Consider the following 15,952-nt stretch of genomic DNA (forward strand, 5'->3'; position numbering starts at 1 on the left):
AAAAAAAGTAAAACCACAGGGACTATCCGGGCATTTTTCTCTTTCTTCTATTAACATAAACTAGTTTTTTTAAACTGTCAATTAATTTTTTAGTATCTTAAAAGATAAAGAAAAAGGTGATGCATTCCTTTTTTTTTTTTTGAACGTCCAACATAAGAATCGCCGGGTACTCCGTACGCGGCACCCATTGGCCGAAAGGTAGCCCGCGGCAGCCCAACCTGCACGCACGGAGCCCCTAGCCCACCATGCCACCAGTTCCGGGGAAAACCCGACCCTACACCCGCCCGAGGGCACGACAATGCAGAGCCGGTAAAACCCGGGTGGATCAGGAATCGAACTTGAGACCTTTCGGTCAAAAGTCTTCCCTCATTTCCATAACCACTAAGCTATAAGCAGGGGCGGACCCATGTATAGCGGAACGGGGTCCCCGGACCCCAATCTTTTTTTAAAAAGTAGTAGAAGCGGTATATAAAATTTGCTATGGACCCCATAAAATTATTAAGTTGGACCCCATAACAATGAAAGTGAGCCTGGTGCAGTGGTAAAACCCCTTGTTTACACACAAAAGATCCTAGGTTTGATACCTGTTTGTTACATTTTTTTGTGTTTTTTTTTGTTAAACCTGAAAAATTTGAACACCGGAAAAATTGGACCCCATTGTTCCAAAATCCTGGGTCCGCCACTGGCTATAAGCCCAGGGTTTTTGATGCATTCCTAATATGAAAACTCATATACAATGAATGAAGGCAAAGTGGACCAAATTGTTGACCTTTTCTGCATGATTAGTTTGAATGCGGATAAAAAGGCCAAAAGTCCTTTTCTGTAGAATTATAGAGTATGGACCCCCAATTCCTTTTATAGCAATACATTCCTTGCACATCACGCATAGGATTATGATTAACCAAAGTACTTTCTTGGGTTAATTGAATACATGAGTTAGGTTTTTAAAAGCATACATTAAATTGTTGTGGGGATGCATAATGATTAAAAAGATAATAAAATTAAATATAAAACTTTTGAAAGATTTAAAACCCTTTTAAGGATTCATATTAGGGGTAAAACGAGTTGAGCAAACCATGAGCTACTCGAGATTGCAAACCAAGCTTAAACAAGTTTGAGCCTATAAACAAGTTTGTTAAATTAACGAGTTCGAGCTCAAACTTCACTGAAATACTTCACCCAATTATGCTAAGGACATAATGTCCTTGAATTCAAGCTTTCAACATCATCAGTTATAATTTTAGCTAAAATTGATATGAATGTCATGATTGAAAAAATTGTGCTAACCGGCCCAATGATGATGACGACGACAAATCATATTTTTTGTGATACTTCACAACTTTGCAAAGAGTTAAAGAAACATGAAGTGTGAAAAATAATTGGAACAAAATAACAATTATAATTTAGTTTGAATTTAATTTCTATAAAGTTACTTATTCAATACGTGGAAGAAAGGGCGAATGAGGTTCACCTGCGGGATCTACGTACGGTTGTTGTGATGTTTCCCACGTGATCATACGACCCTAAAGAACCATACAGTTTTAAGATGGTCGGAAGAAAGTATAATTAACTCATATAATAGAAAGTTTTGAAAGTAATTAATTACTTAATACTTACATATGTTAACCCAATTTGTAAACTTGTCTTAAGTTCAACCCTATATCTTTAAATGTGTAGCAAGATGAGTTTTCAAATTTTAAGAACTTTTTAATTTTTCTAACAATGAATTATTGAATATTGAATATTTGAATATTGATATAATTTGAAATTTCTTTCCACATATACATAAACATTGCACATTCTCTAGTTCTCTATATCCCCATGTGCTACCTACAAATGTGGTACTTGTTTGAGATCGCAAACCGGGGCTTGAGTCTATAAACAATTTTTTGAGTAAATTGTTATTATAGTTCCAGGTTTGTCTCAAATTGCCTATTTAGTCTAAATAATTTTTTCTCTCCTTTGAGTCCCTGAGTTTTCCAGTTTTATGCCATTTTGGTCCAACCCACTAACTTCGTTAAAAAATGTGGAGTAAACTGCCAAAATAGTCCTTGAGGTTTGATCACTTTTGCCGCTTTAGTATAAAATTCAAACCTTTTGAATCTAGGTCTCTGTGGTCAGTGGCGAAGCTTGAGATTTCCGACCGGGTGGTCGAAAACTTATATACCCAAAAATTTGTATAAGATTGGGGGTTCGAAAACGTATATCCAAAAATTTCTATACGAAAACTACATACTCTCAACTACTGAGCGAAAAGTTCGGGGGTCGGTCGCCCCCTCCCGCCCTATAGAAGTTGCACCAATGCCTATGGTTTCAATTTTGTTGTCATTTCATCCAAATCAAAATTTGGTCTGATCTTTCAGTTAAAATCTATTTTTTTTTTCTTTTTTTCTCCGTTTAAATGTACAGGTCTTTTATTACTTAGTTTAAAGACTTGTGTTTTTAAGTTCATCCCCTACATCTTTACTTGTGTAGCAAGACGAAATAATTTGAAATTGCTTTCGTCATAAACATGCACGTGGAGTTTCAAAGAACCTTCACTATATTCCCGTGCGTGGTACCTACACATGAAAGTGGAACCACCCGTCTCTTTCAAACAAAGACTCATTTGTAATATATATATGTATAACCCCTTCATGGGGGTCTCACTTCCCCTCATATTCACATTCTAACTTTCCACTTCATTTCCAACACTTTTCAACCTCAATTTCAGTAGAATATGAGATCCATAACAAAAAGAGTTAGAGATGCTGAATCTGAGTTGAACTTGCCACCTGGATTCCGGTTTCACTCCACTGACGAGGAGCTCATCGTTCATTACCTCTGCCGAAAGTCCCATTCGACATCCCAGATTCTCGGTGTCCCTCCGCCGCCACCTATCATCGCCGACGTGGATCTCTACAAACACGATCCATGGGAACTTCCTGGTAAGTCTTTCGGGTGTTAGCATAAGGGTGTCGGCAGCACCCTCGGGGAAATGATGCGGGGACCATGTTTGCCGTGCGGGATGGGTGCCGCCATCCATGCGGGTAGCCAAATCGGGGAGGTGGTTGGGGGACTAGTCACCGGCTCACCGCACAAGAAGAGAGTTGATGGTGGGCCCATAACTTGTAACAACCAATCAATTTTTTGTTTTTTGTTTTTTTCTTTTTTTGAATAAAAAAGCAATTCCCTTAAGAGGGGTGCACCCCGTACGTTTTTGAACAAGAGGGAAGTTATAGAGGGGAAATGACATTAAGAGGGTGCCCCCTTCACCCTAATAAAGAAGTTTAGTTTAACTATACGCTTTGGCCTGTTAGCTAGTAAGGGTATAACCCAGCTATATAATTTTTATTTCTTTTTCATTGTTTTTGACACATAACAAAAAAGTTTAGTTTAATTGTGAGATTTGGTCCGTTAGCTAGTAAGCCCATAACCTTGACTCCTTAAACAATGCTAATTGTTTTGAAATTTGACATGTTTTTTTTTTTTTTAGAAATGGCCTTATTTGGAACAAAGGAATGGTACTTTTTTACACCAAGAGATAGGAAATACCCTAATGGGTCAAGACCAAACCGGGTCACAGGAAACGGGTACTGGAAAGCAACCGGAGCAGATAAACCCATTAAATCAAAATCCAACACGAATAATGCAACAATAGGGATCAAGAAAGCGTTGGTGTTTTACGCGGGAAGAGGGCTTAAGGGGATTAAGACGAATTGGATCATGCATGAATATAGACTTGCAGACTCTAAGGTGACTTTAATATTTTTAATTAACTTGTTTTAATAGTTTTTTTTTTTAATTTTAATATAAAAAAAAACATTGAAGCTGACATGTTTATGTTTTGATGGTTGCAGTTGGATGATTGGGTTTTATGTCGTCTTTACAACAAGAAGAATAATCCAAAGGAGATGATCATCGTACCCGAAGATAACAACATTAATTATCGTAATCCTGCATCGCCAATACAGAAAGAGAATAGCTCTAGTAACAACAGTGACAGTTTTGATTCGTTCGAACATTCAGACGGTGAGTTTGGTGGTAACTTTGAAGGTGACACCATGTGTTTTAGCGACTCGCGGCCTGAAACTTCGAGCAAACCCGAAGACCCGAGCCAGCAGAGTAACATTGGAGGAGTAATGATGCAAAAAGAAGATGTTGATGATGGGAATGAGTGGCTTGACAGTTTGAGTTTGGAAGATCTACACCACTGTTTGGAACAAATGCCTCCTGATAATAACTTGCATGATATGATGCCAATGATTAATAACTCAAATCAACAATATTTTTTTAAGTAGGTCAAAAATATTAGAGTAAACTTCCGTTTTGCTAACTGTGGTTTGGTCATTTTAATGGTTTTGCCCCAATCCTTTAAAAATAGCCATTTTACTCCCTGGTCTATGAAACTTATCTCTATTTCAATGCCCCTCATGTGAGGGGCATGTGACCAGGATTTAACAGTTGAATTGGATGGCGTTAGGGGCGGGGACTGAAATAGAGATAAGCTTCATAGATCAGGGAGTAAAATGACGATTTTTAAAGGATTGGGGCAAAACCGTTAAAACGACCAAATCACAGGGAGCAAAACAAAAGTTTACTCAAAATATTATTTTTTTTTCCAATTCGGGTTTTGATTCTATTTTTCTTTCTAGAAGTTATGAGTTTTGGGGTAAAAAGCAAGATTGCATTCATGTAAATACCAGTGAATTCATGGGAAGGTGCTTTGATGTTCTTTTTTTTTTTTTTTTTTTGCTAGAAATGTAAAGGTTTTGTCTCAATAATTAAATGTAACAAACTTTATTTATACAAGTATAAAAGTTTATTTCTACTTGAGTTGCTAAAATTATTGTTAATTAGTCTTGAAATCTGGATTTCCTTGTTTCAGTAATTAGAAATAGGTTTTGTAGTGTGATTTTTTGGCAAAGACTTGTAAAGAAAGTTTCTTCGAACACTAATTCGCAAGTCAGTTGTGGTGGTTCCGATTGCAATGTGGGCGATAAAAGATTCAAGGGTTTCGTTGATACAAGCATACACATGTACATCCATCGGTACCGTACCAATTGTCACCGTCATTGGTGGGATTCGACAATATGGAGGTTGCGGGTGGGTTCAAGTTGATGTGATCAAGTAGCCCCATGGTTTTTAAGGATTGTGGCTATTTGGTGCTTTGCTTCCAAGAAGGTACATTTTGTTATTTGGCTTGACGCTCACAAAGTTTGGGATATTGACAAGTGTTGAAAAACGTTGGCAATCGTTTGGTGCGACATTGACATTCGTTTCGGTTGTCGTATTGTAGGAGATCAAAGGAAAGGAATTCAAAGAAAGTGATGAAGAGTAAAAGGGTGCTTGTGAGTTCAACATGTTTGGTTCGTTATAGATCGAGTATCTGCTCTGATACCATGAAAGTATTAAGTGAGGAAATTTTGCAAAACAGGAAACATACATATTGCTACAATAGGTAACTTACGTAAGATGCAAAGTCTTAGAAGGGTTTTTTTTTTATGCGTAGCTAGTGAGCCAACCCCTCAACATACGTAACAGGTCCACTTAATATCATTTTTAACATGTTTCAACGACTTCAATTATTTTTGTTCAATTTAATGATAAGCAAACGTAAACTCCTAAAAAAATTTATTCTTTTAGGCCTCTCTATTTTAAGGTATTATAAGGGGAAAGAGTAAACTGTCAGAATGTCCCTAAGGTTTGGTCACTTTTGTCATTTTAGTTCAAAATCCAAACCTTTTGAATTTGGATCCCTACGGTTTCAATTTTGTTGCCATTTTCATCCAAAAGCAAAATCTGATCAAAATTTTTCAATTAAAATCTGTTCAGATTTTTTTAAAATCTCATAATAAAAAGTTAAAATTCATTTTGCCCTTTATTAAAAGGGAGGAAAAGGACAAAAAGTTGGATGTTAACTGAAAAAATATGATAAGATTTTGATTTTGAATGAAAATGGCAACACAATTGAAAGCACAGGGACCCATATTCAAAAGTTTTGAGTTTTAAACTAAAGTAGCAAAAATGACCAAACTTCAGGGACTATTTTAGAAGTTTACTCAAAGGGAAATTATAGTTTTAGAAGTTGTCTTCATCATCGCAAAATTTGGCATATATAGGGTTTAACAACTCATCCCGTTCAAGCACGGCTCGTTAAAAAATAAGTTTGAGTCAAGCTTTATGCACTCACTTGTATCTTAAACGAATTCATTATTCATATAAATATAACATATAATTTTATAATAAATAGGGTAGTAGACGTCCTTGGCCATTGGCAATCTCACTTTTGAATATTCCCCTGCCTAGAGATGTGTAAAAAAACCGGTTTTTCAACCGAAACCGGGTTTTTTGTAACCGGTTCAGTTATAAATCGGTTTGGTCGGTTATAGGCCGGTTATTAATTTGGGCAGAAAAAAACGGTTGTATTAAAAACTGGTTAAAAATCGATCAAAATAACCTGTTTCGGGGTAAGTTTTACAACAATGGACTCGTACCGTGGTTCTGATCAAAACCCCTAAAACATATGTTTGTAATTTGGAAAAAAAACTTAACTCCGTTAAGTTTTTTAACGAGGGACCGGTAGAAGAAAATATGTAAAAGGTTGGACTAGCAGGGGGAAATTTAAATTGGGACTGTCAATCGCCAATGACGTCTATGAGATTATTACAGGCCAATTTCCCTAATAAATATATACAGTCATGAAAATACAAAATGATATATATTATATTTTATATAAGAGATATTGGATTTAAATAACCATATAGCACTCCCAATTTTCGATTTGTACCACACCACTCTCAATTTTCAACTTATTGGTTGACAACACTTCCAAACTAAATGAACCCTAACCCAGTTAGTTTTTTTTGTTGATGTGACACTTATATGTGTTGACGTGACATCTGGCGTGGAATTTTTTTATGATGTGGCAACTGAGGTTGCACCTGACGTGGCATCGGACTTGGCTTTTTTGATGATGTGACAGCTGGCGTGACATCTGACTTGACTTTTTTTGAAGACTTGACAGCTGATGTGGCATTAGTTTGGTGATATCAGCAAGCTGGGTTAGTGTTCGGTTAATTTGGAAGTGTTATTAGTCAATAAGTTGAAAGTTGTGAGTGATGGGTACAAATCAAAAGTTGGAAGTGCTATTGGTCAATTGGTGAAAGTTGGGATTTATTTAAATCCAATATCTCTATATATAATAATAATAATAATAATAATAATAATAATAATAATAATAATAATAACAACAACAATAATAATAATAATAATAATAATAATAATACGGGGTGGGTTTCTTGTATAATAACCTTAACGTGCGAAGGTACGAAGTAAATTATGCATGTTCAACTTTAAATTATGCATGTCACAAAATTCAAACCCGAACGCCATCAAACATGAAAATTACACATGGATTAACTCAAATTACGGATGGGTTGGGTTAACCCTAATTACGCATGTTACAAACATAATTACACACGTTATTTTCTGACTTTGTATCTTCACACGTTAAACTCATTTGTATTTAAAACTTTGATGTAATAATATATCTAGATAAAAGTGAATAAATAATAAACGAGTAAAAATCTGATGTATTTACTTTCAAGCCAACTCATTTGGACTCTATGTGTCTATTGTAACGTTTTGATATCATAGCAACAACTATTATTTACATTTTGTTTTGTAATCAACCACCAATATGAAACCAACTCCATAAACAATTGATGTTCAAGTTTGAATTGATTAATAAAATAACTAAAAATGACAATACCAGAAAACGATTGTAGCGACTATGCTTAGTGACGTAAGAGGTTACGTCATCATCTTAGCACCTTATGCCTTTGTCCCTTTACAAAAAACGTCAGCAGTGGCGTATATTATATCATTAAATGAACTCATTATTCCTAAGTCCAACTTAGACTTTATGTGGTCAAAGTCAAGATACCAAGGAATCTTAATTTTTATAAACTTTTTTTTTTAATATTGATATTTACAATTTTTCGAGATGCCTTATATATTTGCAAACCAAAATGCTTTTACTTCAAGTTAAAATACAGTATTTACAATCGAACGCTAAGGGGGGTTTTTAGGGGTGTGGTAGGCGGGGGGGATAGTATTTTTTTCTGGCTGGACCCTTGGTTGAGAGATGTTCCCCTCAAGGAAGTTTTTCCGAATCTTTTTTCGTTGGAAGTGGTTAAAACGTGTTCCATCCGGGATCGATTGTGTGGTAACTGGTTGTGGAGACATAATCCAGATTTGGACGATGAACGGAGTGAGCTGGACGCTCTTATGAGTGCTATTTCCTCGATTTCTTTATCGGACAGACCTGACGATTGGTCGTGGCTTCCTAATCGGTCAGGTACTTTCTCGGTTAACTCGGTAAAAAAAACGTTGGATAGTTTGGTGGATTGCCGGAATTTATTTGTGTTGGATTGGTGTAAATGGGTTCCGTTGAAGTGCAATGTTTTTGTTTGGAGAACGGAGATGAATCGCATTCCGACTTTGGATGTCCTTCGCAGTAGGGGTATTGGGGTAGGCGACGGAATCTGCCCTCTTTGCAAATCGGAGGTCGAGTCCGTTGATCATTTGTTCATCTCGTGCATCATGGCTACTATTCTCTGGCAAAAAGTTTCTCGGTGGTGCCATATCTCTCCCATCTTCGCTTTCTCTTTCAAAGACCTGCTTGTGATTCATCGGGATAAAAACATAGATCATAGAGTTAAGCCTGTGGTTCATGGGATTATTATCTCAGCTTGTTGGTGTTTGTGGCTGGCCCGTAATACGGCGGTTTTTTCGGGTGTCGACGCGAAGGCGGAAAGTATTTTCAGTGAGGTTAGATCGTTGGGTTTTTTGTGGTACAAAAATAGATCTAGGAATTGGTCGATCTCTTGGTCGGATTGGTGTAAATTTGTAATTATGTAGGGTTGTTTGTTTTTGTTGCCTTCCCGGTTTTCGGGTTGGGCGGTTTTTAATGAAGCTTACTTTTCAAAAAAAAAAAAAAACAAAATGCTTTTACTTCAAGTTAAAATACAGTATTTACAATTATAAATTTTTCCAATATATTTACTATGCTCCCTCTATTCAGGCCTGTCCTAAAAAATTATCGGAGAATTTTTAGCTCAGAGCAAGTAGGGAAAAACGGGCCTCTGTTAAGGAAGTTTTTAAATTCGTTCATACTTTAGTTGAGTTTGATTTTAAACTAGTGGGCTATTTTAAATGAGTTAAAACTTTACTCACGAGTGTTGATGAATAAAAGAGTAATGAGCTTAATTTAAAATAAGTTTAACTTTACTAATGAGTGTTGACGAATAAAAAAGTAACGGGCTTAACTTAAAATAGGTTGTAGAGTTTAATGGGTTTAAAAATAAATAAAACGTTATTGGGTTTAACTATTTAAGTGTTTAACAAAGTATATCGATTTTTCTTTTCTTTAATTTTTTATTGGTGGCGTATTCGGGCTCAGTGGCATGCCTCTTTATAGCCCAGATACATATCCATACCTCAGATGGAATTACGACCGTACATCATTAGTTTGACGTTCGAGGAGGGCGCCAAATCATTCCCGAAGGAAACTGTCTGGCTTGTAAAACCTCCTGACATGCTTTGAGAGAGACACGGAATGCTGCTGAACCAGAAGAACTTTGAAATAGACTTTTCTTTTTTAATATATATGACTTTTTTAGTTCAGGTCCCCAATGAGATCGAGCGGTGGGCCATCGCTCACCCCGCCCCATTATACGTATGAATATATATATATATGACTTTTTTAGTTCAGGTCCACAATGAGATCGAGCGGTGGGCCGTCACTCACCCCGCCCCATTATACGTATGATAGAATCACTATGAAGTGATGGAAGCATAGTAAATTTGAGTTTGACCCTTACGAAAGGTCCAAATAACCTTTTCAAGAAACCCAAAAGGTAAAGTTGTAGAAAAAATGGTCCCACAAATTCAAACTGTCCCACACAACCCCTCTTTGTGTTGACAAGGTTCCCACAATGGACCCTTCTTTGTCTTTTGACCAGAATTAAGTTAAGTGTTAGTTAACCTTTATAGATCAGTCAATCCAGATAGGCAAAAAAACAACAGTATTATGTGAGCCTTATCTATCGCAACTTTAATCACACGGCTTGCCGACTTTTATCACACTTTGAAAATGTTAATTTATTACAATAATTTAATAAAATGAAACATTTATATACTCTCAAAATGTTACAAGAAGTTACTTTCTTATATAATTTTAATTTTAATTTAGCTTCCCTTGTATATTTTCTTTAAACATAAACTGTTACTTTTTTATATAATTTTAATTTAATTTAGTGTAACTTGTTTAGTTTATATGAACATGAACTCTTATTAAATAAGAAACCGAAATTGATGATAATTATAATTAATAAATAAAAAAATACTATTAACGAAACCAGTGGCGGACCTAGCCAAGTAATTTAGGGGTATCCCAAAAAGAAATTTTTACCGAGCAATCATACAACAATAAAAAGAAATTTGTTTTGGGGCTTGAGCTATGTTTATCAATTGGGCGTCTTTCAATTATATTATACTTATTTTGTGCTTAACTATTATACAATTTTGGAGTTGTAAAAGGTTTGTGCTTATAAAATTTGGAATTTTAATAAATTAAAGTATCCTATTTTTAGGGATATCTCCGTATTTGTTCAAAGGTATTGTAAGATTTTAGGGTAAATGGCTTTCTTGCCTCCTGTATTCTCATTCCTCAAATATATATAGGTATGTACAAAACCCTAGAATTAATTACAATTGACATAATTATGGAAATACAATATTGACTCCTATTACACCCCCGCAGTCGAAGCGGGAGGTTGCCGAATGTTGAGACTGGAACGAAAATCATCAAAAAGTATCCGGGGCAGCCCCTTGGTGAATATGTCAGCAATCTGGTGACGAGAGGGCACATGAAGGATTCGCACTTGACCTCGCTGAACTTGTTCCCGCACAAAGTGAATATCGAGCTCAATGTGTTTCGTACGTTGATGTTGCACCGGATTACCTGACAAGTAAATAGTACTCACGTTGTCACAGTATACTAACGTGGCACGAGTGAGAGGATGTCGAAGCTCAAGAAGCAAATTGCGTAACCAGCAAATTTCAGCAACGACGTTAGCTACCCCACGGTATTCGGCTTCGGCACTGGAGCGAGATATGGTAGGCTGGCGTTTAGATGACCAGGAGAGTAAGTTATCACCGTAATAGACACAATAACCACTCGTGGACCGTCGAGTGTCGGGGCAACCGGCCCAATCCGCATCAGTGTATGCCACGAGAGAAGGAGTCGCGGATGAGCATAGGGTAAGACCGTAGGAAGTAGTGCCCTTGATGTACCGAATGATGCGCTTTAAAGCGTTCCAATGACCTGTTTTCGGGGCATGCATATGCATGCAAACCTGTTGTACCGCGTAACTGATGTCGGCCCGTGTAAAGGTAAGATACTGAAGCGCTCCAGCGAGACTACGATACAAAGTAGGATCATGAAAGTCCTCGCCGGAGTGAGCACTCAGTTTGGAGTGCGTGTCAACCGGGGTAGTGACGGGGTTGCAAGACTGCATCCCGGCCCGAGCGATAATATCCAAAGCATATGACTGTTGGGAAAGAAACATAGTGTTGTGTTGTCGAGTGACCGCGACTCCAAGAAAGAAACTGAGTGGTCCAAGGTCTTTCATAGCGAATTCATTGGCTAGGCGGGCCATCAACTGATGTCGAAGCTGGTCGGTTGATGTAACAAGGAGAATGTCATCAACATAAAGAAGTAGGTAGGCTACGGTTGCATCCTTGTGCAACGTGAACAGCGAAGCATCACACTTACTTTGGCGAAACCCCAATGTCAAAACGTAATCAGTGAACCTTTGGTACCATGCCCGCGGCGCCTGTTTCAACCCGTATAATGACTTTTTCAACCGACATACGTGATTAGGAAAACCCGTGTGGCGAAATCCCATAGGCTGATACATGTACACAACTTCATTTAATTTTCCATGCAAAAAAGCATTTGAAACGTCTAACTGATGAACGGGCCATGACTTTGACAATGCAATCGACAATACCGTACGTATAGTAGTTGGTTTAACAACGGGACTAAATGTTTCTCCGCAATCAATACCCACCTGTTGTAACCGACCGTCGCACACCAGACGTGCCTTGTATCGTTCTAACGTACCATCCGACTTAAACTTGTGTTTAAATAGCCACATGCTTCGAATAATATTCATATTTGGTGTACGTGGTACGAGATCCCAAGTATCATTTTTAATAAGAGCATCGAATTCGTTGGACATGGCCTGAAGCCATACCGGTGTGGACAAAGCATCGGTTGGGTTTTTAGGGAGGGGGACAACGGGTGTGGTGGTGGTTGTGTGTAGGTTGAGTTGCCGTTTAGGTTTGGTGATCCCGTCCATGGCGCGGGTGCGCATGGTACGAGTGGGTTGGGTGGCAGTGGGCTGGTTCGGTATAATGGTAGGTGAAGGTGTATGAGTCGCGGCTGGGCTGGGCGATGGGGTAGGCTGAGTAGCGGGTGGGGTTGGTTGGGCCGAGGGAGTTGGTTGGGCCGAGGGAGGGGTAGGAAGGGGCTGGGCCAGGACGGGTGCAGAAGGGGTGTGGGCTGGGGAGGTGTGGGTCGGTGGAGGGGTTAGGGCCGATGGGGGGATTTGGGCCGATGGGGGAGTGTTGGGGTTGTGGGCCGGTGCGGTATGGGGAGAGGGGAATTGGACAGCGGGCCAAAGCAGAGGGGAGAGCCCAGTTTGGAGAAAATCATAGGAGGGTTGAGGAGAGATACGGTTGGCAAACGGAAAGGTAGTTTCGTCAAAGACGACATGGCGGGATATAATAATTTGTTTGGTTTCGAGGTTGAAGCATTTATAGCCTCGGTGAGTGAGCGGGTATCCAAGAAAGACGCACGGAAAAGAACGGTGTTCGAGTTTGTGGATAGTGGTAGAGGGGATAAGGGGATAGCAAAGGCAACCAAAGACACGGAGGTGATCGTATGTTGGGATGCGGTGATAGAGGTTTTCGGTGGGAGTGGTGTTATGTTTGTGTTTAATGGGGAGTATGTTAAGAAGATATGTAGCGGTGTCTAGAGCATGATCCCAAAAATACGAAGGTAGGGATGCATGGGCCAAGAGGGTACGAAGCATATTGTTAATGGTGCGGATTTGACGTTCCGCTTTACCATTTTGGGAGGACGTGTGAGGACACGAGAGGCGATATTGCATGCCATGGTCATTAAAAAATTGTGAGAAGGACGAGTTGACGTATTCACGACCGTTATCGCATTGGAGAGTTTTTATTTTCTTTGCAAATTGGGTTTCAATATATTTGTAAAAGTTACAAAAGACAGTGTAAACTTGGGATTTCTTGGATATGGGGTAAGTCCATAAAAAATTCGTGTGATCATCGAGAAACAGAATGTAGTATCGATGACCACCCGAGCTTAGAATGGGCGATGTCCAAAGGTCGCTATGTATAATGTCAAATGGGTGAAATATATGTGCGTGGGACGAAACAAATGGTAAACGAACACTTTTTCCAAAAACACAAGATTGACAAATGTTATTATTCAAAGTACTGAAATCAATAGAACATGAACGTTTTAAATTTTGCATAGTAGGTTGTCCCGGATGACCGAGACGATGATGCCATAGTTGAGAGGAAATAGCTGCGAATGTGGAGGGGTTGGTGGTGCTTCCCGGACCAAGCAATAGCGGGTATAGATCACCGCTGCTGTTGCATCGTAGGATAGGGATCCGGGTCTTGTAGTCCTTCACAAGAAAACCAAACGGGTCAAATTCAACTGAAACAGAATTATCAGTAGTAAAGCGTCGAACAGAAATAAGGTTTTTAAGCAATTTTGGTGCATATAAGGTGTTCTTTAGGACAAAGGGTGGGAAGGGTGGTGGGAGGATTTTAGTGCCATGTCCAACAACCGGAATGGTCGAGCCATTACCAACGATAATATCTTGTGGGATGCTGTTATTAAAAAAAGATTGAAAATTACCTTGGGTGTTAGTCATGTTGGTCGTGGCGCCAGTGTCCATCACGGGGACCGGATCATGTTGATTCAAGGACATGGAATACATCGCCTGTTCGATGTCCGTGGGTGTGTACGCGGCATGATTAGCTTGATTGGGCCGCGGACCGAGGATGCCAGGAGCAGATCCCGAGTTGCCGGCAGGAGGGTTCATGGTCGGGTAGGGGCAAGGTGGCATAGCCCACTGTTGTTGCGAAGTGGCAGCCCAAGGCTGCTGGGCTTGCGCGGCCCATTGCTGAGCGGCCCATGGGGGAGGGGTAGACCAAGACTGAGGAGCCCAAGGTGAGGGAGTATGCCACTGTTGCTGTTGCCAAGCATGGTTGCTAGGATTTCCACGGCTGCGACCCCACGTGTTCCTGCCGCGACCCCGGCCACGCGAACCACGACCACGACCGCGGCCACCATAATTATTTTCCGTGCGGTAGTCGGCCGGACCATTATTATTATTGCCGGTGGACCGAGTGGAGTTGGCGGTGAGCGCGGTACCGGCTGCCTGAGACGCTTGTAGTGCCTGTTCAGCCTTGCGAGATTCCACCAGAATGAGTTTGGATCGGGCATCATAGAAGCTAGGAAGAGGATCTTGATTTTGCAAAATCGTAGCAATCCCCTCATATTGTTCGTTTAACCCACTAATCAGTTGGAGGACAAGACTTTGGTTGTCAACTGGCGAACCAACGCTCGCAAGCTGATCGGAGAGAACTTTCAACTGTTGGCAGTATGCGGAGACGTTCGGGAAACCGCTAAGACGGGTGTTAGAGAACTTGTGACGAAGATGAATGGCCCGGGAACTTTTGTTGTCGTGAAAAATATTCTCGAGAGCCACCCATGCTTCGTGGGCAGTAGCATTGGGTTTCAAGATAGTATGCAAAAGATCGCTCGATATCGTTGCGTAGATCCACTGCAGAACGATAGCGTCGAGCCGATCCCACGAATCATCGGCAGGTGTGGTGATCTTGTCTTTATCTTTTTCGGTTGTTTTTGATGAAGACGACTCAGCTTCTGGCTTTGGAGACAGATGTTGGATGACCTGGAACGCACGACAGTGGAGGCGAAAAAGTTCGCTCCATGACGCGTATAAACCGCTGTCCATCTCTAGGGTTACGGGAACAAGACTCTTAATGTTGTTAACTGTTGAAGCAGGGTGGAGCTTGGCGTCCATGATGGAAGCCGAGAGGAGAAGAGACGAGGGAGCAGAAGGGAAAGAAGGAGAACGAACGAAGAAGAGGAGACGGCAATTAAGAAGCCTGGTCTCGTGATACCATGTAAGATTTTAGGGTAAATGGCTTTCTTGCCTCCTGTATTCTCATTCCTCAAATATATATAGGTATGTACAAAACCCTAGAATTAATTACAATTGACATAATTATGGAAATACAATATTGACTCCTATTAGGTATCTTTTATATAAAACCGAAAAAAAAATTACACTACGAAAAAGAGGTTGAGCCGTAGCCCATGATGCCCCTCATTATATTATAAGTCCACCACTGAATGAAACCAAAACAAAGAAATATACAACAACACTCAAATTTACAGGAAATTAAAGAATACAACATATCTTTTAAAGGTCAAGATATAATAGAAAGTTTATTTGGCTAGGAATGCTAGAAAGTAATCTTATCCATCTATTTAGTAATTAAGGGTTAAGATTAAATGAGTGAAATTGAACAAAAAAGGAGGTGCGTGAGTTTGTGTAGAGGGATTCTAGTCAATCCAAAACAATAGTTTCTCTCTCCTTCAATTCCCCCCAGTTTATAAACTTTAATAACTCTTTCATATGACATTATTTTTTTATAAAAATTGCACCATAAAAATAAGCATTTTTTTATCTTTATTCGAGTATATTATTATTATACTTTTGGGAAAAAATTCGAAAACACAGATACGTAAAACGCAATGAAACCTAAAATAAAG

The 15,952-nt window shown here is 39.3% G+C and overlaps 1 protein-coding gene across 2 annotated transcripts; it reads left to right on the forward strand.

The window, feature by feature from the left end:
- Positions 1–2,653: 2,653 nt before the first annotated feature.
- LOC110867619 (NAC domain-containing protein 67) lies at positions 2,654–4,810 on the forward strand. Of its 2 annotated transcripts, none has more exons than XM_022116617.2 (3): positions 2,654–2,927; positions 3,476–3,735; positions 3,840–4,810. In XM_022116617.2, the coding sequence occupies exons 1-3, from the start codon at positions 2,720–2,722 to the stop codon at positions 4,278–4,280; spliced, it is 909 nt and encodes a 302-aa protein (XP_021972309.1). In that variant the 5' UTR covers positions 2,654–2,719; the 3' UTR covers positions 4,281–4,810. The 2 variants fall into 2 exon arrangements, with proteins under 2 accessions (XP_021972309.1, XP_035831405.1); XM_035975512.1 differs by having other exon boundaries at positions 2,791–3,095.
- Positions 4,811–15,952: the final 11,142 nt, after the last annotated feature.

Source organism: Helianthus annuus, chromosome 7 (genome assembly GCF_002127325.2).
Source record: "Helianthus annuus cultivar XRQ/B chromosome 7, HanXRQr2.0-SUNRISE, whole genome shotgun sequence".
Lineage (NCBI taxonomy): Eukaryota > Viridiplantae > Streptophyta > Magnoliopsida > Asterales > Asteraceae > Helianthus > Helianthus annuus.